This window comes from Rhinolophus sinicus, chromosome 2, assembly GCF_057876585.1.
Source record: "Rhinolophus sinicus isolate RSI-liver-muscle chromosome 2, RSI-T2T, whole genome shotgun sequence".
Classification (NCBI taxonomy): Eukaryota; Metazoa; Chordata; class Mammalia; order Chiroptera; family Rhinolophidae; genus Rhinolophus; species Rhinolophus sinicus.
In genome coordinates, this window is record NC_142502.1 from 175,197,417 (window position 1) to 175,224,966 (window position 27,550).

The 27,550-nt window shown below is 43.3% G+C and overlaps 2 protein-coding genes, 1 long non-coding RNA gene and 1 pseudogene across 4 annotated transcripts; 3 read left to right on the forward strand and 1 right to left on the reverse strand.

Annotated features, from left to right (window-relative positions):
• Positions 1–5: 5 nt before the first annotated feature.
• On the forward strand, positions 6–17,733 carry TP53I3 (tumor protein p53 inducible protein 3). 2 transcript variants are annotated; one of them, XM_088796269.1, is made up of 9 exons: positions 6–124; positions 1,673–1,853; positions 2,266–2,403; positions 3,214–3,319; positions 12,826–12,968; positions 14,092–14,359; positions 15,562–15,774; positions 16,549–16,745; positions 17,487–17,733. In XM_088796269.1, the coding sequence occupies exons 2-9, from the start codon at positions 1,737–1,739 to the stop codon at positions 17,667–17,669; spliced, it is 1,365 nt and encodes a 454-aa protein (XP_088652395.1). In that variant the 5' UTR covers positions 6–124; positions 1,673–1,736; the 3' UTR covers positions 17,670–17,733. The 2 variants fall into 2 exon arrangements, with proteins under 2 accessions (XP_088652395.1, XP_019568284.1); XM_019712725.3 differs by lacking the exons at positions 6–124; positions 1,673–1,853; positions 2,266–2,403; positions 3,214–3,319 and adding an exon at positions 12,382–12,515.
• On the forward strand, positions 10,515–12,204 carry LOC109435125 (large ribosomal subunit protein eL31 pseudogene; annotated as a pseudogene).
• Positions 13,969–15,562, reverse strand: LOC141571513 (uncharacterized). Its single transcript, XR_016020498.1, has 2 exons — positions 14,481–15,562; positions 13,969–14,189 (listed from the first exon to the last, which is right to left on the reverse strand). It is a non-coding gene; the product is annotated as an uncharacterized LOC141571513 (long non-coding RNA).
• A 1,122-nt stretch (positions 17,734–18,855) lies between the features above and the next one.
• On the forward strand, positions 18,856–26,187 carry SF3B6 (splicing factor 3b subunit 6). The gene is made up of 4 exons (XM_019712736.3): positions 18,856–19,133; positions 21,261–21,379; positions 25,296–25,434; positions 25,605–26,187. Exons 1-4 carry the CDS (start codon positions 19,104–19,106, stop codon positions 25,692–25,694), a joined length of 378 nt encoding a protein of 125 aa, XP_019568295.1. The 5' UTR covers positions 18,856–19,103; the 3' UTR covers positions 25,695–26,187.
• Positions 26,188–27,550: the final 1,363 nt, after the last annotated feature.

The following is a 27,550-nucleotide window of genomic DNA, read 5'->3' on the forward strand; positions in this document are numbered from 1 at the left end:
AATACTTTGTGACCCTGAACTGATGTCGAACGGATTCTGAACATTAGCCACCCACACTTGCCCTAACAAGAGGCCTTCACCATAGCTTCTGCTAAAGTCATCAGAACCAGCCTCCTTTAAGCAGGTAGGTTCTCTCTGCACTGCCTCGCATCGCCTTGCAATTCCAGGCTTCCCACGTCCTTCCACAACATAACCCATTGAAGTCTGTGCGTTCTCAGCCTGGCCCCTAGGAGTCACAGTGCCGCAGTTTTCTGATTGATGGCGAACGGGGAGTTGCGATGTTATGGCTACTGAAGTCCACACAGGCAGAGCTGCTTAGAGAAACGGGGAGCCCCATCCCTTAAGGACCGTATCTGTCATTAAGGGCTTGCTCCGTTGTAGACCTACAGCACCCAGGACCGCGTACCTTCCCTCCCACCCTGGCCCTGTCAGGAAGATGCGTGCGGCCTCCGTCGGGTCTGGCAAGAAGGTTTCAGGCCGCGCAGCAAGCACCTCAGCTCCCCTCCCAAGACTGGCAGAGCCTTCGTCTCCCCTGCACCACGCGGGGGTCCGTCTGACGGCCCACGGCCCGGGAGGCGTCGGCTGCAGCAGGAGAGTGACCCCCTAGGCCTGTGGCATCAGCTCGCGCCCGTCGCCTCGGAACGTGAGAACGTTTCGCGTCCAGTGTCTAGGGACGCAGGGCCCCTGTGGCCCCTCCGCCGCTGCAAAGACAACGAGTCCGCGCGGCGCCGCGGCGGGCGGAGGACTCCGAATTCCGCGAGGCCGCTGGCCCCGGAGACCCGGCCGCTGCGCTCCCACGGCCGCGTCAGGCAGAGAGGGAACCTGGCAGCCGCAGTGTGGACGCGGGTTGTCTGGTCCAGGGTCGCGAAGCCGGTCGTTGCGCTTCCCGGTGATGGGCAACTGTCGCAGCCAATAGTTGGCACTTCACCTTTCCGTCCCGCCTTTACCCGCGTCCGTTGACGGCCGGCTGGTTGGCACAACAGCCCCTGGTGGATCGTTGGGCTCCTGGCCGGAGAGCTTGGTGGCTTCCGCTCCCACCTGGCCCACCGCGCTCCCCCCAACCTGTGCCTGCTGTGCGTCTCCCCAGCCAACAGGACTGGTATTGGCCCCCACTCCATCGCCCTCGGAATCCCCACCCCCAGCCCCCGCCGTGGGCCAAACTACCATGAAGTGCGTGCAGGAAAGGGACGCCTGCCTTCAGTATCCCTTGGAAGGACGAGCATTTGTGGAGCTTAGCCTGATGAGGACAGTCCAAAAAGACCTGGTGATTTGTGCAGAAAATGTCGCTTCAAGTGCCTTACAAGTGTTTTTAGTCCCCTAGGGTGTTGATCCGTGTCCTGATGCTGGTCAGCGGGAAGGGAATGTGAGGACTCATGACCAGCATATCATAGCCTTTCCGTAGTTCAGTGGTCTCCATCCCTGCGGGCTCTTGTTTTTTCTTAATCCCAAATGGTTCTGGTGCAAACCATTGACATAGCTAAAAAAAAAATAGTTGTGATTTGACAAACTCACTTCGTAGCCCGCTCTGTGTGAACTGTGATTTTCTATGATTCTATTTTCCTCGTGGAGTATTAGTCCACACTAGGTGATGGGCCACCACTTTTCATCTTTTCAAAGTATACAGGCTGATACTAACACTGTCCAAAGTATCTTAGGGGATCTCTCTTCACAGGCCTTTTAAAAGTGAGCCAGAGCGGATCCTTTCAAGCTGCAGCCTTTTTCAGAGCTGAGGGAGCATGAGCCATTTGCAGAACTTACTGTTAGATACCCTCCTGGGAACGAAGCATGTGGACAGTGCAGCCCTCATCAAACTCCAGGAGCGCAGCCTGTGTGTAGCCTCACCAGGATTTAATGTAAGAAAAAATAAGTTTGGGCATATAATTTTAAAGAAAAAACAAATTTGAGCATAAGAGTTTTAAACTGTTTCTGTAAAGAGCCATAGTAAATACAAGTATTTTAGGTTTCCAGGCCATATGGTTTGTGTCACAACCACATAACTAGTCTGCAGTTGTAATGGCGGAGCAGCCATAGACTATACATGAAAGAATGGGTATGAGTATGGTCCAATAAAACTTTATTTATGAACACTGAAGTTTGAATTTTACGTAATTTTTACACATCACAAAATATTATTTTGATTTCCCCCCCAACTACTTAAAAATATAAAAACCATTCTTAGCTTGCAGGCCTATGGAAATTGACAGTGGGCCAAATATGGCTGGCCTGCCACAGTTTGCTAACTTCTAGCCTATTTAACCTCTGCAGGTCATGCCCAGTGACGTCAAAACACTTGTGAATGGATATGCCAAGAACCCTTTGCAAGCCAGGAGAGAAGGACTGTATTTCAAGGAGCAGGACTACAAATGTGTCCGGGCAGATGATTATTCTCTTTATGCTAAGAATGTGAGTAACGAAGATTTGAAAACAGCTGGGTAAAAACCTTTAGAAAAGAATTTGACTTCAATTCTGTGTGTCTCTTTTGATCCTATCTATGAAACAGACTAAGCCCACTATTGCAATAGCAATGTTTGAGACAGCAATCCAGTGCCAGGAAAGCATATGCAAAAGAAAGGACTAACAAAGCCTGGTTTTGAGAAATGTTCATTCTAGAATCTAAACCTTGCCTGAACTGTCTCTCTCTCTCTTGCAGTCCATCCTTCATATTCTATATCCTCCTTAAAAAAAAAAAAAAAAAGATGATATCACTCTGTGCTTAAACCTCTCCCGATTCTCTCTGTTGCCTATGAGTAATTAAGGTGAAATTCACATTTACGGGGTGCCCTAATTATGGATTAGGCACACTTCGTCCACATTACAAACTAAGTGCTCATTTTACAGATGTGGAAAGTGAGGACAAACAAGATTAGATAACTCTTCTATAGTCATGCAGCAGAAAATGGAGATGCTGGGATTCAAGCCCAGAGCTGTCCAATTCCAAAAAGTATTACTTTTCCATTACATCAGTTGTTCTCATTGAGATAGGGGTATATTACAGTCAATTGGGAAACTTTTTCAAACTATACATGCTGCTAATACAACAGTCTGAAATTTTTTAGGAAAGACAACACTACAATTAGTGGAAAAGAGTGGAGAGTCCAAAAACAAATATATGACTATATGGAAGTCAGGAAATAGTGAAAAGTATGGCTAGAGGGTAACTGCTAGTCCTGCTATTAGGACCAAGAGAGGGCAATCTATTTTATTCTTATCCAGGAAAACACTGGTGTGGTTGTTGTGAAGACCCAGCTGTATCTTCTGGTGGCAACTTACACTGAGGGCATGTGTCCTAGTATCTGTGTGGAAGCCACAGAGAAGCTGGGTAAGTTTGTCTCCCATTGCATGTCTTGGTTCCCTATGGTAGAGTCTTTTGACTGCAAGTGACAGAGACCCAACTCAGATCAGCTAGGATATAAAGGAGGAATTGATTGGAAGGATACTGCGGTTACTCGCATAACCAGTGGAAGGATGGAGTCCAGCTGAGCCCCTGGGAAAAGGGGTTCCAGGACTGGAACACTGCTAGAACTCTTCTGTGGTCTCCTTCTAAGACGGCCAGGGTTGTTCTGTCCCATTGTGAACTGTGTCCTTTCCTGGCTGGTATCATGGCCAAGCCTCGCATTCTACCTCTTCATTTCTTTTAGGACCCTGATTTGACAAGTCTTGGATCATATGGTTTACCTTTATATCATTCACCTGCGTGGAGGGAGGGAGAAGGTGGCAACAGGTTAAAAAAAATAAACAACACAAAACCAGAGCTGTAGCTGCTGAGGGAGACTTTTACAGAAAAAGAAATTACTGTGAGCCAGGCCACCAGCTTGTTGGTGTCTACTGTATTCCATTTCCATGCCTATACATTTTTGAGTAAACATCTAATATGGAATTGAGAAATTATGAGAGTTGAGCTTAAAATAAATTGCATTTGTTTTTAGATTTTTAACCTAAATTTAAGTTTCTAACAATTTTTTTTTGGAGTTGCTTGACATTCCTTTGAAATAGTAGGAGCTTCTACTTCTACTAGTAAGGAAATAGCAATTCCTTCGTTCTTTCAACAAATACTCAGTGATGATATACCATGTGCACTGCACTATCCTAATAAACTAGGAAATCAAAGCTTGTCAAGATACAGTCTCTGCCTTCCAGGCCTCTACACATGCTGTCCTATCTTCCTGAAATATTTTCCCTTTCTGTTCCTGCCCCTTCACATGCAGTTGGCAAATTCCTAATAACCACTGAAGACCCGAGTCAGATCTTGGGCATCTCTCCACTGAGCTGTGTATTTCATGCATACCTTTATTATTCCCACCATCATAATTCTTTCTTTACCTAGACTGTGAGCCCCTAGAATGCAAGAATTGTGTTGTAATCGTTCTCCTATCTCCTGTATCTAAGATGGGTATCTACTGTCAAGTAGGCAATTAATATTTGCACATGCTTGATGAACAAATAAATGAATGACTTCTGCCTCATGGAGGGCTCTGGAGAGATGACTCTTAAAGGATTGAGAAATTGGGTACCATCACAGAAAATATATATTCTTGCTTACAGCCATCAGACTCTAAAGAATGTGTACTGGTTAGAAGGAGACAGCTGACATCATGCCACTAAGATCCACTGCTCTCGGAAAGGATGGGCTATCTTGGAAGTGGTTGGATGCTCATGAGGGATGGATGAGGCTGATACCTACTCAGGAGCAAGTTACATGTCTCATTACTTCTATTTCCTCCACTTGTTTTCTTTGCATTATGTTTTTCTGTATCAAAAAATTATACATGATAATTAGAGAAAATTGGGGAAATAGAAAGTTACGACTATTTAAAACTTTTTATTATGAAAGACTCTAGGAACATAACTGATGTTTTTATGTCTCTATCAGGGACGGGTCCTACCTCTCCCATCATCCTTGTGACGCCAGCACCTAGGACAGTGCCTAGCACAGAGCAGCCACTCACCACTGTTTATGGAATAACTAGATAATGAATAAGCTGAATGAGTCATATTGTGGTGATAATTTGCTGCTCACGAATAGTAACCAGGTTCTGTTTCTTTCAGGAGAATATCTAAGAAGAAAAGGAAATTAAGTCATCAGAAAGACAACTTTTATATTTTAGAAGAAAACTATAGCTCCTAAATAAAAAGTAACGGTTAATTTTGTTGAAAAAACACTAGACAGAAGATACTGAAAAGGAAGAATGACTTAAGGGAACAATTTTTCTAATTTCAAGAGATCTTCTTCTTTAATTGGAATTATTTGATCAACTTTACTTGGTTTTTTTTTCTCTAAGTGTTTGTCACTGGCATGAGTGTAAGAGCACTGATAGTTTCACGGGTATATCTGTTGGGAACAATTATACTATTTTCTCTACTTGTATATGTTTTTTATACTTCCTTATTTATTCTTAATTGTAGTAAAGTATACATAACATAATTTTTTTTTTACATAACATAAAATTTACTGCCTTAACCACTTATAAGTATCCATCCAGTTCAGTGGCATTAAGTACACTCACGTTGTTGTGCAAACATCACCAACCATCCATCTCCAGAACTCTTTTCATGCTGCAAAACTGAAACTCCATGCCCATCAAACAGTAATTCTCCATTCTCTCCTCCATCCACCCTCTGGTAACCACCATTCCACTTTCTTCCTCTATGAATTTGACTACTCTAGGTACCTCATATAAATGGAATCACACAATATTTGTCCTTTTGTGACTTGTTATTCACTTAGCATGTCTTCAAGATTTATCCACATTGTACTACATGTCAAAATTTTAAGGCTGAAAAATATTCCATTGTATGTATGCACCACATTTTGTTTATTTATTCATCTGTCAATTGACACTTGGACTGCCAGTCCACAATAGCCAATCCACCTGTTGGCTATTGTGAATATGCTGCTATGAACATGGGTATATCTGTTGAAACATCTGTTCAAGTCCCTGCTTTCAATTATTTGGGGTATATACTCAGAAATGGAATTACTGGATCATATACTAATTCTTTTTTTGAGAAACTGCCATACTGTTTTCCATAACAGCTGCACCATTTTACATTCCCACCAGCAGTGCAGAAAGGTTCCAGTTTCTCCACATTCTTGTCAACAGTTGTTATTTTCTGGTTTTTGATCATTGCCATCCTAATGGGTATGAAGTGGGGTCTCACTGAGGTTTTGACTTGCATTTCTCTACCGACTAATGATGTGGATGGAGCATCTTGTCACGTGCTGATTGACCATGTGAGTATCTCCTCTGGGGAAATGTCTATTCAACTCCTTTGCCAATTTTTTAATCGTATTCTTGGGATATTGTTTTTGTTGTTGTTGAGTTATAGGAGTTTTTTTACATATTCTGGATATTAAGCCTTTATCAGATATATCAGTTGAAAATATTTTCTCCCATTCTATGGGTTGTCTTTTGGCTCTGTTGATAGTGTCTTGTAATGCACAGTTTTAATTTTAAGTCCAGTTTACCTTTTTTCTGTTATTGTTGCCTGTGCTTTTGGTGTCATATCCAAGAAATCATTGCCAAATCCAATGTTATGAAACTTTTCCCATTTTCTTCTAAGAGTTTTATAATTTCAGCTCTTATATTTAGGTCACTGATCCATTTCGAGTTAATTTTTGCACATTTGAGTAAGGTAAGTGTTCAACTTCATTCATGTCACTTCAGTTTTACAAAAGTGTTTTTTTAAGTGATTAAAAAGTGCTCTGTACCCATACTGCCCAACCTCCCACACCTCATCAGTGTATCCCATCACCTAGCCGAATGTTTATCAAACAGTAGGCATTCAGTTATTACCTGTGAATAAAATGGGTGGATATGTAAAGTCAGAAGGAAGGAAGAAGAGGAACAGATTGGAAGTGGTGCAAGCATTCTAGCCCATGCCAACTGGGTAGGTCCCTGAGTGGCTCTGCCCTGAGAACAGCCCCTTACCCAGGCAGTGCCCAGACATGCAGAGGCCCACTCCATTCTCAGTAGCCTGAACATCACAGACTCTCTTCAGATTTGAGAATCGTTCTTGGGATCCTAAAGTAAATCATTCTTGGGTCATAGGAAGGGCTGGTTTCCCACGTCTCTGCCTACACAAAGGAGGGGGGAATTAGAGCAGGAATGCAGCTGCCCCCACTTCTCTTTTTTCTCTTTTTAAAATGCTTCCCTCCTTGGCCTCTGTCAGTGGCTCAGACTCTGCAATATCCCATTTAAATGTGTGAGCATTTGGTCAACAAAGTTCAATTGAACACTTACGTGATAGGCACAGGCGACATTGAGCTGACTAGCATACTGTAGGAATCCAGTCTGGTGGGGAAGAGGCAGATACTGCAGTGTTACCGGTGTCCTACGAGAGGTATTATGATAGAATAGAGGAGAGGGAGCCTTTTTGTGTCAGTTATCTATTGCTGCGTAACCAACCACCCCAAATATTAGTGGCTTCAAACAATAATCATTTATTTACAACCAAGTCTTCCACTATGAGTACATTTTTACCCATTTATCCTTGAATTTCTAATTTAACTGCTTTGTTGTTTTATGCATTCAGGCTCATAATTATTACATCTTCAAAGATTCTATCTTTTTAAAGTCATCTGGCAATCTCTGAGTTTTAATAGAATTTATCTGTTTAAGTTTATTGTAATAACTGGTATGTTTGATTTTATTCTTCCATTATTAAACATTTTTGTTTCCTCTTTTTCCTTTTATTACCTTTGCTGGCTTTATTAAGTCGTCATCATTTTCATTTTTACCCCTTGTTAATTTGGAAGTTCTCTTGTTCAAAGTCAGGTATATTTCTACTAAACATCATCTATTTCTCCGTAAGAGGGTATTCCCTCCTCTCTCGGATATATTCCCCACCAATAAAATCAGAACGTAAGCACCTTAAACTCCTAGTTTTTCAGAGACAGTTTGTTTATCTAGTGCTCCATTATTATTTAGAATTTCCTGCAAAGTGATTTCTTATATTTTAAAAGTTCTTATTTGGCACTTACATTACACATTCCCCATCTATGCTTATCCATTCATATTTTTATCCAGTTATTTTTAGTTCTATATTTTCCAGTTTGTTGTTTACAACTGTTTCTTCTCCATCTGTTCTAGGACATTTGTTATTTGGTTAGAGCCTTTCCTCAAGTGTTGACAGATGGGTATCTGGGTGATGTGTCTTGGAATTCTTGCATATCTGCAAATATGTTTTTTTGTCCTGACAAATGCAAAAAATTATCTACCTTAGTTGGGTGTATGATAATTGGATTTCAGTCCTCTCCTTCTAGTCAAGAGGCTAGTCTACTCTCTTCTAACTTCCAGATTGTAGACAGAAACTTGATGCCAATTTGATTTTTTAACCTTTTGTAGGTAACATTCTTTCCACCTGAAAATTTGTTAGAACTAGGAATTTTACAAAACATAGATATGTGCTTTTTTCTCATCAACCCATCTTTTAACACAGTGAACTACTTCAATTTGTAGAATCTGACACAGTTTGGGAAAATTTTTATTCGATTTGAGTCTTCTTTATTTATTCCTCTTCCTCCTTCTACAACTCCTATTCTCATAGCAGGGTCCCCTGAATTTATTCTCCAAGTCTCTTACCCTTTTATGAATTTTCATCTCTTTAGGCTTTTGCTCTGTTGACTATTTCTTTTTTTTATTAGTTTCAGGTGCACAAGACAAAGTAATACTTAGACATTTATCATGTATATCCCTCACACTGTGTCAACCCCCCTCCCCCCATTCATTATTGTTCAGCTTCAGCTTCAGGTGTACAGTGCAGTGATCAGGCATCTACCTCATCCCTGAGGTGATCTCCCTAATGAGACAAGTGTCCATCAGATACCCTACAGAATCTTTACAATGTTATTGATTACATTCCCCAAATTGACTTTCGTATCCCTGTGGCAATCTTGTGGTTACCGATTGTGCTTTCTAATCCCCTCACCACCCCCCTTATCCCCACCACCCCCATCTAGCAACCCTCAGTTTTTCCTCTATGTTTCTGAGACTGTTTCTGATTAGTTCATTCATTTATTCTTTTCTTTAGATCCCACATATAAGTGAGATCATATGGTATTTGTCTTTCTCTGTCTGACTTATTTCACTTAACATAATGTTCTCTAGATCCATCCATGTTGTTGCAAATGGTAAGATTTCTTTCTTCTTTATGGCTGTGTAATACTCCATTGTATAAATGTACCACAGTTTCTTAATCTAGTCGTCTACTGATAGGCATTTTAGTTGTTTCCATGTCTTGGCTATTGTGTATAGTGCTGCAATAAACATAGGAGTGCATACATTTTTTTGAATTAGAGTTTTGGATTTCTCCGGATAGATACCTAGGAGTGGAATTGCTGGATCATAAGGTAGTTCCATTCTCAGATTTTTGAGCTATCTCCATACTGTTTTCAATAGTGGTTGCACCAAACTGCAATCCCACAGTGCCCAAGGGTTCCCTTTTCTCCACATCCTTGCCAGCACTTGTTGTTTGTTGATTTATTGATGATAGCCATTTTGACTGGGGTGAGGTGGTATCTCATTGTGGTTTTTATTTGCAGTTCTCTAATGATTAGTGAGGTTGAGCATTTTGTCATATGTCTGTTTGCCATCTGTATGTCCTTTTTAGAAAAATGTCTCTTCATGTCCTCTGCCCATATTTCAATTGGGTTGTTTGTTTTTTTTGGAGTTGAGTTGAGTGAGTTTTTTTATAAATTTGTGATATTAACCCTTTATCGGATATATCATTGGCAAATATTTTTCCCATTCAGTAGGATCCCTTTTTGTTTTATTGATGGTTTCCTTTGCTGTGAAAAAACTTTTCAGTTTGATGTAATCCCACATGCTGACAGATATTTCTTGACCACAATCTTCTAAGCCACTAATTCAGGTCTCAACAATGACCATCTCCTTCAAAGCATCTACTGAATTGCATAATTGGGAAATGCTTTTTTTTAATTCTAGAAATATTTTTGGAGTACTCCTGAATCTTCTCAGCTGCTGTTATTTTATTCAAGTTTTCATCTGTTTCCTGCAGTTGCCGGGCATATATTCCATTCATTCTGACAGATCTTGACTTGGGCTACTAACTCACATTAGATTAAGTTATTTTCTGATTGTTGTAATACCCTAAATTACTACAGCAGGCCCACAGGTGGTAAACGGGGAAGTGGTGTCTACCTTGGTAGGCTGGGGGGTGTATAGGTAGCAAGATGACTCCCTACTCCGTACTTCCCCATTTCCAGGACCAGGGAGGGCTCAGCCCACCCCTTAAGCTCCATCTGAGCCCCTTGTGGACTAGACCTGGCATACTCCCATGAGATACTCACCTTCCTATAAATCTCAACAAGTCAAGCTTTTCCCCGGGATCCACTGTTTTCCATTCCTTGTCCAGAAGCTCTGGTATTGTTCTTCAGATGCTTACCCAGGCCAAAGAGGGAAGGGTAGGTGAGAAGACGCCCTCTGGAGAATCCTCAGAGGAGATGCATAACAGACCCTGAAGGATGAGTAGGTTTTCTCTAGGGAGGGTGGGGGGGGGGGAGAGAATGACCTTAAGTGTCAGGTTACTGAGCTTGGATCTTATGCTTTAATTACCAGAGAGCCAGCCTCAGAGGTTTCCTGTCTTCCCTGGGTCATGCTCCCTCTGAAACACTAGAGTCTACCCACAGAAGTAGCAAGAAATCCCCACACACAGGTTCTAGAAAAGGCCTCCCACTGACTTTCTCTGAATACACTAGCTTCTTAGCCTTTCCTTGCAATGATGGTTTTGTTATAGATGGCAAGAGAACAGACATTTTTGTAAAACAGAAAGCAAGCCTTATTAAAATAGATGATTTGGGTAACCTTGCAAGAGGTAGGCTCAGCAGAGGGATGTAAATTAAGAGAGAAAAGGGGGGCTGCAATTAATAGGAGCGACTGTTACACAAGGTCGTCTGCTATTGTAAAAAGAGCCCTGGACCAGGATCCAGGAAATTTAAGTTTGATTCCTGGCTCTGACACTCACTAGATATATGCCCCTTGAAAATCAAATTAATCTTTCTATTATCTCGACTCATTTTGGGTAAAGTATTGTGATGATCAAATAAGACAATGCACGTGAAAAGGTAGTACATTATACAGCACTACAAAAGTACTGTGGAGCACATATGTGTGTATTCTACTAACCCAGTGGTTCTTAACCAAGGGCAATTCCCCTCTCCCACCCCTCCCCCAGGGAAATCTGGCAATGTCTGGAGATATTTTGTATTGTCACCACTGGACAAGGGCACGATTGGTATCTAGTGGCTGGAGTCCATGGATGCTGTTAAATAGCCCACAACGCACAGGGCAGTCTTTTACAAGAAAGAATTATCTAGTCCAAAATGCAAATAGTGCCGAGGTTGAGAAACCCTACAGTAGCCTATTTATGCAGCTTTCAACCAATCTAAATTGCCTCATTAGGCAGCATCTTCCTGGAGCCGCTTCCTCCTCCCCAGGAAAGTCAGGAGGAAGAGCAGAAGTGATAAGGACCACAGGACTGCTTTTACCTTCCCCTGTCCCCCCTGCTGCTCCTCTCTTTTGTCTCAGCAGCACCATTCTTGTCCACCCTATGGAGATGCCGGCCGACAGGAAGGGCAGGAGGCCAGACTTAAAGCATAAATGGTCTCAAAGCCTGGCTTGACGGAGAAATGCACCGAGTTCAGGTCTAGTTCCCTACAGAGAGGGATGTTTCTCTTGCAGTGAGAGCTGGAACAGCTTTCTCAGAGAAAGACTAGTTTCCAGGCATTCAAAGAAAAAGGAAATCTGATTTGCTGTCACTAGCTTTGCATTTTAAAGGGGGAAGGAGGTGCTTCCTTTCCAGCTTGGGCTGGCCAGAATGGCTCCCGCAAAGAAGGGTGGTGAGAAGGGTGGTTCTGCCATCAATGAGGCAGTGTCCAGAGAATATACCATAAACCGTCACACGCGCATCCATGGAATGGGTTTCAAGAAGTGTGCCACTCCCGCACTGAGAAAGATGCAGAAATTTGCCATGATGGAGATGGAACTCCAGATGGGCACATCGACACCAGACTCAGCAAAGCTGTCTGTGCCAAAGGAATAAGGAATGTCCCTTACCGGGCCGGGTGCTGTTAGCCAGAAAACGTAATGAGGATGAAGATTCACCAAACAAGCTCTCTACGTTGATTACATATGTACCTGTCGCCACTTTCAGAAATCTACACTAATGTAGATGGAAACTAAATGGTGAATGGCGAATAAAGTTATAAAACTGGAAGAAAAAAAAAAACACAAAAAACAAGATATAAGGAGGAAAAGAGGGCGAGGTTGGTTCCGGTCAGCCCCACCCCTTGCGCTGCCCAGATTGCAGCCAGCCAGGTTTGTCAAGGCGGGGTTGGTTCTAGTCAGCCCTACCGTTTGCGCTCCCCAGATTCCGGCCGACAGGTCAGTCAGGGCCCAGGCAGTACCAGTGCTCCGGGGTTGTGCTTCAAGTGCCCGCAAAGAAAGTAGGACCACGCAACACAGCCTGGAGCAGCCGAGCGGCCGGGCCCTAAGTTGGTGAGTAACATCGGCTCCAGTGACTCGGGCCGGGTGGGAGAATCCAACTCAGGAGTAGAATATGCCTCATACTCAGCGTTTTCCTGCTGCGCTGCATCCAACCGGGTTCAGCCATCCCTACTTCCCCCAGTCCCAATCTGTTTCCTCTGCGCGGGGTCCGTTTGGAGGCGGCGTGGACCTCCGAAAGCGGGAGGGGGGCCAGCCCTCGTGGCGACCGATAGAGGGAGGCCACTGGCCGGCAGGGGGCGCTGCACCATAGGCTTTAGCGCCGTGTCCTCGAAGACCCTTTCTCTCTGCCCTGTGTCCTCAGGTAACATGTTAGCTGTGCACTTTGACAAGCCGGGAGGACCAGAAAACCTCTACTTGAAGGAGGTGGCCAAGCCAAGCCCCGGAGAGGGGGAAGTCCTCCTGAAGGTGGCGGCCAGCGCCCTGAACCGGGCCGACATACTCCAGGTACCGAGGGGTCAGGCAGGGGCTGGGTGGGGCAGGGCGAGATTTCAGGGCCCTAGGAATGACCTAGGGTACTGCCTGTAACACTCATCATACAGTGTGTGCAGAGGGTGTGCTGGGGGTTCTGAGAGGTAGAACCATTTAGTGTACACAAAATACTTGCGCGCTGTATTTGCAAAGCAGAGTCCACACGGAGTTAATCCAGTCTGCTCAGGCTTTCAGATAAGAAGGGGATTACCATTTGTTGAAGGCGGTGTGAGTGTGTTAGGCTGTGCTTTTTATCTCATTTACCCTGCAGGCCACCCTGTTCATCATTTGTAGTCTACAGGTAAAGAAACTAAGGGTCAGAGAAGTTAAGCAATACATCCAAGACCACAACACTAATAATGCAGGAGCGGGTGGGGGAAGGAGAAGACTGGGATTCACACTGAGGTCTCTGTGGCTCCAAAGGCCGCACTTCCTCCTCTGAGGGTCCCAGAGTGAGCTGGGAGCAGTACTGTAAGAATTTTCTTCTGCTATTTGAAGCGCTAACCCGACCAGCTGCATTGGTTGGGGTAGTTGAGAAATGTGCACCGGAATCACCTGGGGCGCTTCTTCAAAATAAACATGACCAGGACCCAGGCAAGTGTGTACTTTGAAAAAGCCCCTCCAGTGGTGCACACTCCGGGTCAGTTCCTCTGGTCTAAAGCCCTGGTCAGAGGCTACTGACGATTGCAATGAGTAAATACAGAGCCTGGCACTTGATACAGGAAAATTATTAAGGAGTCCATGGTTTCGTTCCTAATCCTGCTAATTTACTTTGCAAGCTTAGACAAGGCATTTTCCTGTCCAGGCCTGTTTCTCCATTTGTAAAACAAGGGGTTTAGATGAGGAAAAAAGCTAAGGGCCTTACTAGTTATGACATCCACTGATTGATTATATGACATACCATGTCTTATTTGCATGAATGATTATATGACATACCATGTCTTATTTGCATGAAACAAATTACTCTTTTCCTGACTTAAGAAAAACTGATTTTATTTTGAATTTTTTGTCAGAAAAAAAGAACTATTGGAAAAGGAGCAGGGATGATGACACAGATTTCTGATCATACTTCCCACTTCGTGCATTCCTCTCTCCGCAGAGACAAGGCCAGTATGCACCACCGCCAGGAGCCAGCAGCATTCTGGGACTTGAGGCGTCTGGACACGTGGCAGAGCTGGGACCTGGCTGCCAGGGGCACTGGAAGATTGGGGACCCAGCCATGGCTCTGCTGCCCAGTGGGGGTCAGGCTCAATATGTCACTGTCCCTGAAGGGCTCCTCATGCCCATCCCAGCAGGCCTGACCCTGCCCCAGGCAGCAGCCATCCCAGAGACCTGGCTTACAGCCTTCCAGTTGTTACATCTCATAGGTGAGGAGGCCCGCCCACATGCTCACTCCATGCAGCGTGGCTCAATTCCTTCCTGACTCAGCCATCTCAAAACCCAGTAGTTCTCCAGGGCACTGAGCCAGACCCAACCCCAGCACCTTACCCTGCTGTACCACCAGTAGTAGAAGGTCCTCATATCCTATTAGCCAAAGCTTGATGTTGAAGCTGAAAATCATGGTCATCAGATAGAAGGCCTGTGCACGTCTTCATACTGCAGGCCCACCAGTGGTCCCAGCTTCTCAAAGTCATGCTGAGCTTTTCTCTGGGAGCCCTAGTGCAACAGAAGGAGCCATTCAACCAACTCTTATTCCTCCCCAATCCCACTGAGCCGCCCAAAAGATCATGTGAGGGAGCCTAAGAAGACTTGGTCCTTGCCTTTAGGGAGTTAGGTGTAACTGGGAAGACAGACATGCACAAGAATTAGACAACCATAGAGTTTGAAAGGCTGGCTCTGTATAATAGAAGTTCATGATGGGAAAATTTGGTGTAGGCAAAAGTGGTCAGAGAAGGCTTTCTGGAAGAGAACATCAAGGGTGGGTGAAGTTGTGATGGACAGAAGGCAGGCCAGAGTGGCCTAAGAAAGAGTGTCTTTTTCTTTCTTAGAGAGAAAAGTGAGATTAGCTGCTCTGCTCAGAAGTGAAGGATGACAGTTGTCATTTGTGAAAAATGACACTGGGACTAGATTGTGGTGGCCTTGAACTGCAGGCTGTCTGGACTTTATACAAAAGCCAATCGAGAGCCACGTTACAATTTGAGGAGAAAGTGACATAATGAAAGTTCCATTTTAGGAGTAGGAGCTTGGTGGCTATGTATGGTGCCTGGATTCGTAAGACCAGCTGAAGGCCAGTTTCAGACTGAAGAGAGAGTAGCTTATGGTGGTGACAATGGGAATGGTGATTATTCTTACTCAGGAATAGGTCAGAGTTGTGTGTTTATTTCATAGGTAAAACACAGATTACAAGTGCGGCGGCTAATAACTGTTTCAAAAAGTTGTTTCCCACTTTGACCAGAGGCAGTAAGACCAAAAAAAAGAAAAAAAGAACTGTCAATATGTTCTCTTAAGAAAGCAAGAGAGTTGGCATTTGGTGGTCCCCAGGCCAGGTGATCACGATAGAATATGCCTACATAAAAAATCTGTAGCAATTGCAAAGTAAAGTGAATGGTTCCTGTACTTTCTGTCACAGGAAATGTTCGGGCTGGAGACTCTGTGCTAATCCATGCAGGATCAAGTGGGGTGGGCACAGCTGCCATCCAACTCGTCCGGATGGCTGGAGCTATTCCTCTGGTCACAGTTGGCTCCCAGGACAAGCTTCAAATGGCAGAAAAACTTGGAGCAGCTGGTGGATTCAATTACAAAGAAGAGGATTTTTCTGAAGCAACACTGAAATTCACCAAAGGTAAACAACAGCTTATATAGCTCAGCAGGAATTTCAGAGATGATTAAATAAAATCCTCACCAGCTTCTAGATTGCCAGTGCTCTAGATTTGTCTTGCCTCTGCTAAATGTGCAACAGCTTCCCTGGCCAAATTCTAGTACTCAGGCAGGGAGTATTTAGGACTAAGATGGCTTTCATGAGTATTCTTGTAAGTGGTATGATTCATACATGTCTTAGAAACTGGATAATCACACAGAGTTGGTCAAGAATTATCCAGGACCTCTTATTCCCAACTAGCCAGTCCACAGTGCATTAATAGGAGACATGAGGCAGAGACCAATTTGGAGCAGGTCATAGTAGGGTTGGGGTGTCAGCCTCCTAAATGGATGAGCCTCTGTATACCAAAGCCTAATCTGAATATTGTTGGCTCACTCTTTTTTCACATGAGTGGAAAAGGAGAGATGAAACCAAAGCTAGCAAAACTACAATTCAAACAACCCAGTGCAGACACTTCATAACCCTGTAGCCTGGGATAGGCCTCCCCTGTTTTGTTCTCACGCCGATACCAGTGGGTTCTCAGATGAACTATGTTACACATGTATGATAGAGTTCAGCTACCTAAACTCCATTTACAACAATATTTCTATGAGCAATGTTTCTAGTTCCAATCTATAGATATATCACTTGCAGCTATATTTATTTATACCCATATATCCACACATATACCATGGGATCTTATTATGCACCAAGCTTTCTATGTCTGACTAGCATCACAATTTGTGTTTCATGTGGAAGGCACTGGAGTCAACCTTATCATAGATTGCATAGGAGGATCCTACTGGGAGAAAAATGTCAACTGCCTGGCTGTTGATGGTCGCTGGGTTCTCTATGGTCTGATGGGAGGAGCTGACGTCAATGGGCCTCTGTTTTCAAAGCTTCTTTTTAAACGAGGAAGTCTGATCACCAGTCTGCTAAGATCTAGGGACAAAAAGGTGAGTGATGAGTGAAAACTATTACCCAGAGAAATGTGATTCATTCCATAACGCCAAAGAAGGGAAGATCTGTCACATTTTAAGGTAGAGAGCCTATGTAGAAACCTGCCCCACTTCTCCCCCATGGAAAAGTTAACCCAATTTCACAGAAGTAATTCAAATTGGTCAATAGAAGCTTCAACATCTTGGAAAAGGGGTAGCTAACATTTTATATGAAACCTTGGAAGTCTTTCTAATACAATGAACAAAGCATTGACCATATTAGGAAGCACCTCTAATAGTCACAAGACTTTTTTTTTTTGAAAGGAAGAACTCTTCTCAGTATGTTAAGAAAGCCTGTTAGCATTCAACCTGAAATCTTGTGTGGTATTGTAGCAGGCGCCAGCTTTGGGACTGTTTCCCAATACAGGGTTTCACACCTGCCAGGGGATAGCAGAGATTAAGCAATCCCTTTTGAACTAAGCCTATGTAAGACCTGTCTGTGGCTGCCTCCTGCTTAAAGCCTTTATTTAAAAATAGTCCTTAGGCTGTGAGTGACACTAATATTTTACTCCAGGCTTCAGTCTTTATCTGGTACAGAACAGAGGTTACGTATGTGGGGCACGCACATAATGCTGGTAGTGAAGGGGTTAGGTAGCCCGAGTGCTTTTTCTGACGTATACATGGTTCAGAGAGAGCACAAAGGCTAGGCAGGATGGGGAGTAGCAAGGTAAGGCTGATGGTCTTCTTTTCCTTTCTTAGTACAAGGAAATGCTGGTGAAGGCTTTCACGGAACAAATTCTGCCCCACTTCTCCACAGAAGGGCCCCAACGTCTATTGCCAGTTCTAGACAGAGTCTACCCCCTGACGGAAATCCAAGAGGCGCATAAGTACATGGAGAGTAACAAGCACATGGGAAAAATCGTCCTGGAATTGCCCCAATGAAGGTGGAAGAGGCAGTGAAACCAAGGGTCCTTATGGCTTTGATTAAAGTTAGTTTTAAATTCTAGCTCTAGAAATCATATCCCGCTCTCTCTGTGTACCCCTCAGAGATCAACCCCACCCCCCACCCCATAATCAGTAACCCCTGAGGCAGAAGACGGTGGCCGGACCTTAATAATAGTCACACCGCCCAGCCCTCTAGCAGGCTAACGATAACATCTTGACCTAAGTTATGTTTCAGTTCCTAAGCCCTTGGCTACTTTCCCATGAGACTGGACAGAGGGGCTCCGGAAAATATTTCAGAACAGTCCTCAAGATCTGAATAAATTATTCCTTACCCTTACCTCACCTCCAACCAATCAGATCCCAACACAACCCCGAGCCCCTAACCAACCCACGGAGTGTTGCGATTTGGCCCCATATAGTCTGTAACCTACAAGCCATTGGGAAGCCAGGTCTTCAGAGCACTGTCTCCGGGTTTGGTGCCATTTCCTTAAAGAAACCTCTACTTTCTTTGCTGCAAACGCTTGTTGGTGTCTCCTGTGGCTTTGATGCGCGCAGGCAAAACGAACCCCCTAAGTTCAGTAACAGTAGTTCAGAAAACGATCACCTCAGGCCTTCCCCGGGCAAATTTATTTAAAATTCACTGTAGGCAGGCAAGAGCTCCGACGCTATTGCAGGCCCGTCTGTAATCCACTGGTCTTCCCCAGCCCTCGTCAAATGATCCCTGTAAAGCCGGCCTAAGAAAACCGTGGAGTCAAAGGGCGGCCGGCTCACTGTGGGCGGCCCCAGCGCGCCGACTGAGGCCACAGGGGTGGGGATGAGTTGGGAGGCGGGACCAGCGTCGCGGCGGAGAGGCCGGATCAGCAGATACTCGAACTTCAGAGGCTGCGCCAGGGTTCCGGGTACGGAGACAACCCTGTAGGCTCCGCTTCACGCACTGCCACAGGCCCAGGCCCACTCACACGTCCCCAGCACCTGCCCCACGCGCACCCCGCACACTGGGGACCCATACGAGGCCCCGCCTCCTTCCGGAACTCACCTGAGAGCCGCCCCACTTCGCGCCGCTCTCCTCAGCCCCGCCCCCCGGCCGCCAGCTTCCTCTGCTCAGGGCCGCCCCGACCGGAACACCGCCCCTTCTTAAGCCGATGCCCCGCCCCTTTCGGTCAGAGCCCGGAAGCGTCTTGGACATTCGCCTTTTAACCTTCCGGCCTCATAACTAACTCAGGCTCGTTTTGCCCCGGAGTCTTTTCGAAAGGGGATATACGTCAGCACGTCTCCACGTGAGACGGCGATATTCCGGCGTGTTATAACAGCTTCCGGCGGAGCCTGGTTGTTGTCCTGCTTTTGACGCCCTGTTGCGCTGAAACTGAGCGAGCTCCCGGGAGTGCGGAGGATTTCCAGTATTAGCTGCGGTAACCTCATCAGCCTGCGAAGATGGCGATGCAAGCGGCCAAGAGAGCGAACGTGAGTATCGGGGACTTCTGCCGGGAAGGAGGGACTTCGCTGCTGGACCTGCTCAGCGGCGTGGATCAGAGCATTCTTGGTCCTCCTCCATCCCCAGGGTGGGGACGCCGAGAAGTTGCTGTCCTGGCAGAGATTTCATCCAGGCCCGTCCTTAGGAATATGCTTTTTGAGTCACACGTCCGCCCCCACCCCTTTTGAGAGTTCCTTCAGTCTCTTATCCTAGTGTCAGTGATAGCGTTAACCCTACAGCCTTTGTTGCTTCATCTGCATCTGGAACCTGGCATCAGGGTCTTCTCGGCCTAAAAGTCAATAGCACAGATGAGTCCCCAGTAAATAATAGTCAAGCAACAAGAGCCTACTATGTACTAGTCTTGAGATAGGAAACAATTCGTCAGCTATACTTATTGAACACCTACAACCGTACGTGCCAGACACTAGTCTAGGTATTGGAGATACAGTAGTATGAATAAAACGAAAAGCCCTATTGCTGATGTTCTTATGTTAGAGAGTGAGGTGTTGTGGAAACCATTAAAAAAACGGTCTCAAGAAAGAGAGTGGTCAACTCGAAGATGCTGAGAGTACAGTAAGATGAAGACAGATAATTGGACGTGGTGAGATGAAGACTTTTGGTAATCTCAATGAAATCATTTCACTGGATGAAAACTTGGTTGTGGTGGGATGAAAAGAAGGTGGAAGTGGAGAATCTGGAGACTTCTCTTTTCCATGAGTTTTCATGTAAATAGGGAGAAGAGAAATTGGATGATAGTTGACTTTTTTTTTTTTTAAGATGCGTGATACTAGGTGTATGTGTATCCCAATGGCAATGACTCAGTAAGTGGGAGAAACTGATGATACAGGAGCAAGATGGGTTAAGTTCAGGAGTGGTTTGGAGTAGCTGAAGCATAGTACTGAAAGGGAAAGTGGGTGCATGTGTACTCCTATGAATGTAGATTGGTGGGTTTAGTAATATAAGGTACTTACCACTTGGTCATATCTATTTTCTGCCATAAGCAAGAGCCAAGGTCATTTCCTAGGATGGGCAGGGAAGAGAAGGAGCACAAGAGTGAAATCTAAATGGGAGATACCTATTTGAAAGTCATCAACTCAGTGTGGAAACTATGTATGTGGTTAAGGACCATAGAATTAAAGAAGGGATACAAAGGGTCAAAAAAAAGTCTAAAGATAAAATTCTGTGGAAGAGCATATTATAATGGCAAAAAAGACTGAGAAGACCTAGCCTTAAAATTAGGAGAAAGCCAAGGAAATAGGAATGTCAAGAAGGTAATAGTCAACAACGTCAGAGGCTCGGAGAAGTTAAGTACAATAAGAATTGAACACTGCAAGTGAAATGTCTTAGTGTGTAAAAGCACTTTTTCATCAGAGTGCTGGGGTGGAAGTTAGATTGTGGTAGGTTGGTGAGTGTCAGTGAAATAACGCATATGAGGCAGTGAGTGTAGACTTTCTCTTTCCAGAGGCTTGACTAAAAGAAAAAAAAAGAACAACATAAGAATAATAAGTAAAGGCAGAAACCTTGGTTTGTTTTTCCTTCACTGTAATCCTAATACTATCTAGACTGGCATATACATAAAGAAGTGCTCAGTATTTGTTGAATGAAAAGGCATCTAAATAAGTATTTTGTGTAATGATTGGCAGTACATAAGCAACTGCTCACCTGAGGAATAAAAGACACGAGTGGTGAGGGAAAGCCTGTAAATTCAAAAGAGAGAAGAGATTGTTGATGTAACAAGTTCCTGAGAAGATCAGAGAAGGGTCATCAGTGAGAGTTTTATCGTCTGGCAAACGGGAACGGTTCTCTTCATCCTTCCCCACATGTGTGTGAAGCATCAAGGACTTTTTAATGAGATTGGAAATCTTGTTTCAATGTAGTAACAGAAAGCCTGGGTTTTGTAGTAGCCCCTTATTAGTTCCTACGAATAGTCTTTCCTAAAACCAGTGTCCAGTTGCTTTTCCAAAAAGCATGCCATTTTTAGTAATATTAGATTATAATTCTTGTTCTTGGCTTTTTTTAATGTATCATTTTTTATTATGATAATTATTATAAGAATTATTTAAAACTGTAGCCCTCTTCCTCCTGATTATAATGATAACACATATTTCTCATTTTAGATTCGACTTCCACCTGAAGTAAATCGAATTTTGTATATAAGAAATTTGCCCTACAAAATCACAGCTGAAGAAATGTATGATATATTTGGAAAATATGGACCTATTCGGCAAATCAGAGTGTGAGTCTTACTGAGAGTTTTGAATTGTCATTTAAAGAAAATGATTGCATAATCTGTAATCTTGGAATTATAGCTGACAGCAAGGCCTAACTGAGAGCTTAGAGACTAATAGATTGAAATCAGGAAGCTGAGACTTTTTTGTAAAGTACAAATATCATCTGAGACCCGTGATCCAGCTCCGTGAAAGCCAGCAACTAGTATAAATGGGCTGATTACCTAAGAGTCCATCTGAGAGGATTTCTAAGGTTTTTATTTTCAGTTGGAATATCTCTTTCTTAATACATTTCTTTTGTGACCTGAGAGCTCTTTCTTGGCTTTTCCTTTTAAATGATCGCTATCCCTCCAGGAACCAAAAGCTAGAAATATGTCATCATTGGTACTCAAATAGGGATGAAAAGAAGGTCGTATAGACCAGCTGTCCTTTTTTAGGAAGTCTCAATCCTTTGAATATTTTATGAATATTTGATGAAAGCTTTGGACCCTTTTCACAGAAGAAAACACACATTTTACATATGATTTCAGTGGGGACATGGATTCTAGGTTAAGAAACCCTGTTCTCTAGACATAACAGAATGGTGCCCAGAAGCTCCCTGACTTGGGGATTAGGAGACAAGATTCTGCTTTAGGCAGGTTGCCCTCCTTTTTTGGTTTTCTGTTTCCTCACAAGCAAAATAATCTGGACTGATGATGCCTTTTCGGCTCTTAACATGGAGGCAGCATTCTAAATTTACTGAAGTGGTTGTAAGATCTAGGTTCAAATAGTAACTGGGCACTTGCTAGTCTTGTGAAACTAGGCAAAATACTTCACCCCTCTAAGTTTCAACTCTATGTGAAATACAGTTTTCCTGACCTGCTCGCTTAAAAGAATTTTAGGGAGGATCAAATTGATAGTGCTTATGACAGCATTTTGTCGTTGAGTAATTCCTTCCCTAGCCACCCTTCTCTTGCTCCCGTAGCACCTTCCAGAACATCTCCTTAGTTAACACGTGGCTTTGCTGTTTCTTCTCACTTGTCTGTCCTGCCAGCTTGTGAGCTCCTCCTCCAGGGCAGGTACCATTATTCTTTTCACTTTGTATTGACAGCTCTTGTCGTGCCTGATACACGTTAACCACCCTCTATAAGTAAGTAAATAATAATACAAAACGGTAGTGTGGCTGTGATTAATTTATGAAGGTATACAGATTTTATTGATAGTACACCATTAAGAGATGGTTACATTAACAAAGTTAAGAGAAAAGTTTGGTGTGCAAGAACTTGGGTCTAAATCATAGATCAAGAAACAGGTGTTTTTCTGTCCGATTGCTGAGCTCATGTTTTATGGCATACTTGGCACCTAGCACTAGGGTGACCGACTTTCCCAGTTTGCCCAGGACCCAGGGGTTTTCTGGGACGTGGACTTCCAATGCTAAAACCTGGATGGTCTTGAGCAATCGGAAATGATTGGTCACCTTACCTGGCATGTAGCAGACACTTGGTGCTTTGAACTTTTTAAAGCCCTTTCACACTTGTTTCCTCTTTTGATTATTAAAACCACACATAAGATAGAGCAGGTGATAGAGTCTGATGTCATTATTTGACATGTGAAGCAACTGGAGCTCAGAGAGCTTGAGTTACATGATTAGGTTTTCTTATTTCTGCTCTAAGCTTTTACCACCAATCAAGAAAATAATGGCTTAGTACCTAATATAATAGCCTAAGTACGTTTTTTCAAAAATTAAAATTACAATGTGTTTCTCAAGATAATGGGTTGATAATTAAGGCTGGGACACCTGAGAGGGAGAGACTCTGTTAACGTGGGGTAGTGCCTATCCCTATTCTTCCTAAGAATATGTAAGAGGAAGAAAGGGAGGTGCTTTTGTTTTGTTAGCTTCCTGGAGTAAGGATGTGTGATGTGTGAGAGAATGCTTGTTAGCACTTGCTTATTAGCACGTGCAGTATACATAGCACTGTGGGAGTAAAATGAAATACAAAACCATGTTTGCCTTTAAGGAATGTAAGTTTTTTTATGTTTTATTCCAAAGGAAAAATTAGGTAGACTTAGGTAGGTTTTGGGAGTGGGGAAGTCCCCTTCTTTCATACTTGATGCATTCTTGAAAACGATAAAAAGACAAGTCTGAACATTGCTAGACTTCCCAGAGAGTAAAGAGTATTTATTATAAAATCCCTCATCAGGCCCATGCAAGCTGACAGAGAGCATTCAGTGACACTGGCACCCGCCAACTATCCCTGCACTCTGCCTGTCCCACCCCCTTTACAGGAAGCACAAGCTCTGACTGAGGCCCGGGACTGTAGTCTCATCCCTTCGCTTCCCATGGCCCGCTCCCTTTCCTTGACCGTATGCCGGGACTATGGCCGCCCATGTCATAACCCATATTCCACAGTTGCATTGGTGGCTGGAACACAGATGGAAGCAAGGGTCTCTCTTTATCACACCGGAGCGGAAGCTGAGTAGGCTGTCTGCCCACTGTCCCTGCTAACGACCACATGGCCATCTGCTGCCTGCAGTTTGTTTCTCCTCACACTTCCCTATGGTACTTCCTCCCCTGACTGAAACGGGTGAGGTGAGGTGGCCAGGAACACCTACAGACTTGTATCGGTGAGCAAGGTGCAGTTTTTCCTTCCAGCTGCCTTCCAGCATTCTGCTCCAGTCCGCAGGTAACCCTACCCAAAAGCATACTTCCACCCCAGTTTCTGCAGACGCCCAGCCCTTTCCCCAGCCAAAGGGGATTTTAATTCATGACAATGCCAATTGTATTAAAAAAGAATGTAAAGGGCTGACTGTATTGCATTTTTAAAAGGCAAAGATTTTTCTAAGTGGAAGAAACTACATTAACTGGCTACATTGGCAGACATCCTTTTCTGGCCATAAAGGATGATGGTTGACTGTTTTCTTATACCTATGTATCTCGTTTAGAGTTTTTCCATCTTCTTGGTAGGAGCTTCGCTCCCACCCACCACCCACAGACACAAAGTAGGTTTTATTTTTATGGATTTGATAAACCTTTGTAAAATATTGCCCACAAATGTATTTCCTACATTGATGGAGATCGTCTTTAAGAATTGAAATTATAATTCAATCATGGTGGGAGGATCTAAATCTTTAGAGATAAGGGACTAATTTCTAGGAGATAGTGTGATAAAGTATTGGTTCTGTTACATAAATGTACAGTTAAGAAAACCAAAACCCCATTCTAGACATTGCTGACTAGTAGGAGCTATCACTCAGTACTGTACTTTCCGGTATAAGGCTAAAAACTGGGTCTTAGTATGAAAAGTTGGAAAAACTAGAACATGAAGACAGTGACAACATTTCAAGCTAGTTCTTTGCTGTTATTGCTTTAGTAGCTGTATTAGTATTCTTGATATAAGTGTTGGGACGGAGTCCCAGGAGAGCAGTGTGCAGGCTCTCGGCCTCATGTGGAAAGGTGCTGGCTTGGTTATTAGATGGCCCTCAGCTGTAACCAGTTGGCCATTAGCCACTACTGTTTTGTATATAACTGCTGTGGCTACCTTAGCAAGCACAGATTGCAGGTAGTGCAGATCGCGTGGACCCTACTTTCTGTGTCTCGCGGGCCACCAGCGAGACTGTGGTGCAGGAAGACCCCTTGTTGGGGGACTGGCAGATACTCACTTCTTGTGTCTCAACCAGCCGCTATCAAGAATAGACTATAGTGGTATGAACCCCCTATCCATGGCTCCGTTGCTGTTCGGCCTCAACGTCTCCTGCGTTCACCTGCCGGGAGCTGAGACTGCATCACAATAAGTTTAACCTAGAGCTATTTTACTTAAAATAAAAACAAAAATTATCTAATTCAGGAAATTGCAGGCTTATCCAGCATACCTATCCAGAATGTTTATTTCTCCTAATGGTTTTCGGGTAAATGTGTTTTTAATTAAGTCTGATTCAACTCTGCAGGGGGAATACACCTGAAACCAGAGGAACAGCTTATGTGGTCTATGAAGACATCTTTGATGCCAAGAACGCATGTGATCACCTGTCGGGATTCAATGTGTGTAACAGATACCTTGTGGTTCTGTACTATAACGCCAACAGGGTAAGTACAGCCGTGCTTCTTAGGGAGTGGGGAGCACATGTAAGAATTAGTGCAGAACTGCACTGATGAGGAGATGTATACGCCGAGTTCTTTTCTAGCCAGTGCTGTTAGTGAAATTCATTTGACTGTAGATTGGTAACTGTTGATTTTGGTGCTTACCACATTTTCAGGCATTTCAGAAGATGGACACAAAGAAGAAGGAAGAACAGTTAAAGCTTCTCAAGGAGAAATATGGCATCAACACAGATCCACCAAAGTAAACATTTTCTGCATTTGCATTTTGGACTGAAACCTGTGACTCACCACCACCCTTTTCCAGTTTTTAATTAATACTGAATATTGTGGTTTCTTATTCCAGATTCGAAATAATCTGCTTGAAACTTTGATACATGTTAGAATATATTGTTAGTAAACTTGTAGCTTTTTTGTAAAACGTGTTTTCTCTTGAACTTTCCCCTCCTGTTTGATACCAGAAAAAAAACAGCAGTTGAACCTTATCAGGAATTGTTTGGTGGTAGGTAGTCCTAGAGACTGAGCTTCTTGAGAGCAGGGACCTTTTTGTATTCTGAATGCCTCCAATGTCCATCCAGTGCTTAGCCATCAGGGGAACTTGTTAGAGTGTTATCATTATTGATTATCTATTAATAATAAAAATCTTCATAACAACTCAGTGAAGGTAGGTATGTCCTTTTTGCAGATAAAGAAACCAGAGTTCACTGTGTTGGATAAATGAATAAAATGCTTACATTAAAAGATGCTGTAACATCAACCAGTTATTAACCAGGCTAGTACATTTGAATAATACTTGCTTTACAATTAACATACACCTTTGTCAGTGTGGGTACCCTTGTCCTTAGAGGTCTATTCCAGAAGTGGCCATTTAGATGACAGCACATTGTTAGAAATCTGATGTGGGTAGTGGTGTTGGTTGTTACGTGTCTATGATTGTATTTATGTAGTCTTTCCATTTAGTTAACAAGTGTTTGTATATTTTTGGACCCTAGTTCACAGTGTATCTTTGCCATATGAAATACTTAATGCTTAGTCTTATAATCATGAGCTCCCATGGCATGGAAATAGTATGATTATTACCACATTCATCATAGCTTGGCAGCTTGGAGGAGATAGCTTTAATTTTCTTTTTATAGTCTAGGCATGGACCAAATGGAAAAATATGGACTAATTGTTTTATATATAACTATAACTCAAAACCAACTTGAGTACAAGGACTGAATCATTTAAATGGGCAAAGAGTATCTACTCTACTTTTAAATGCATTTAGCTTTGAAATCTATCATTACTTTAAGAAAATGGGCTATTCTATACTTTTTGTACTGTCCTCTCAAAGCCTACTATTGAAAATGAAGAAATAATTGTTTTATTATGTCTGAGTGCTTTTTGAAAGCACTGTAAAAGAGTTAGAAAGAGTCATTTTTAAGAAGGATAGGCAGATGACAAAGGAACCACAGTTGTAATTTTCTTATGCGTGCTTTTGTGAATTCCTCGTTAACTTTTGTAGTGTGTGATGTGCCTTTTGGTATTTACAAACATAAAAAGAATTTTCTAAAAAACTTGTGAGGGGAAAACAAATTGGACTTCCAATGTGGTTTGTCTAAGTGGCAGACCCGCTTGCCTGTAATATAGTTGTTTTAAGGTAATAACAAGGCAAAATTCCTACTATTGACAGTTATGGCCGGTCCATCATTTGGATTAATGTATCTGTCAGCTGAATTTCACAACCTAAAGTTAAAGAGTTTAAAAAATTTCCTCTGTTTGACACTTTTGTAGCCTGTCCCTGTTAAGTTGTAAGAACTTGAATTCAGTGGACAAATATAGATTACCTAGTCTGCCAGGGCAGTGTGGGCCAAGGCGCTGAGGCTATAGTTACAGTTGGTTCTCTGTATCAGGTATCTAAGGCTCAGTTTTTCAAACTGCTTTTAAGCGTGCAAGGGTTGATTGTTTCCATGCACATGTATGTGCATACATGTGTTCCAGAGCTGCTTTACATTCTCGTATGTTAAATTTTGAGTTTCTAAGAAATATTTTCTATGACTAGAGCATGTATTGACTGAAAGTTTGAAAGTGACTGAAATGACATAGGTCTCATCATCACTCT

Coding starts and splice junctions, on each gene's coding strand:
- TP53I3 (XM_088796269.1), top strand. CDS start 1,737: ATGAGCCATTTGCAGAACTTACTGTTAGATACCCTCCTGGGAACGAAG. Junction 3,320..12,825: donor GGAAGCCACAGAGAAGCTGG/GTAAGTTTGTCT, acceptor CTGTGTCCTCAG/GTAACATGTTAGCTGTGCAC. Junction 16,746..17,486: donor TAAGATCTAGGGACAAAAAG/GTGAGTGATGAG, acceptor TTCCTTTCTTAG/TACAAGGAAATGCTGGTGAA.
- SF3B6 (XM_019712736.3), top strand. CDS start 19,104: ATGGCGATGCAAGCGGCCAAGAGAGCGAAC. Junction 19,134..21,260: donor AAGCGGCCAAGAGAGCGAAC/GTGAGTATCGGG, acceptor TTCTCATTTTAG/ATTCGACTTCCACCTGAAGT. Junction 21,380..25,295: donor CCTATTCGGCAAATCAGAGT/GTGAGTCTTACT, acceptor TCAACTCTGCAG/GGGGAATACACCTGAAACCA.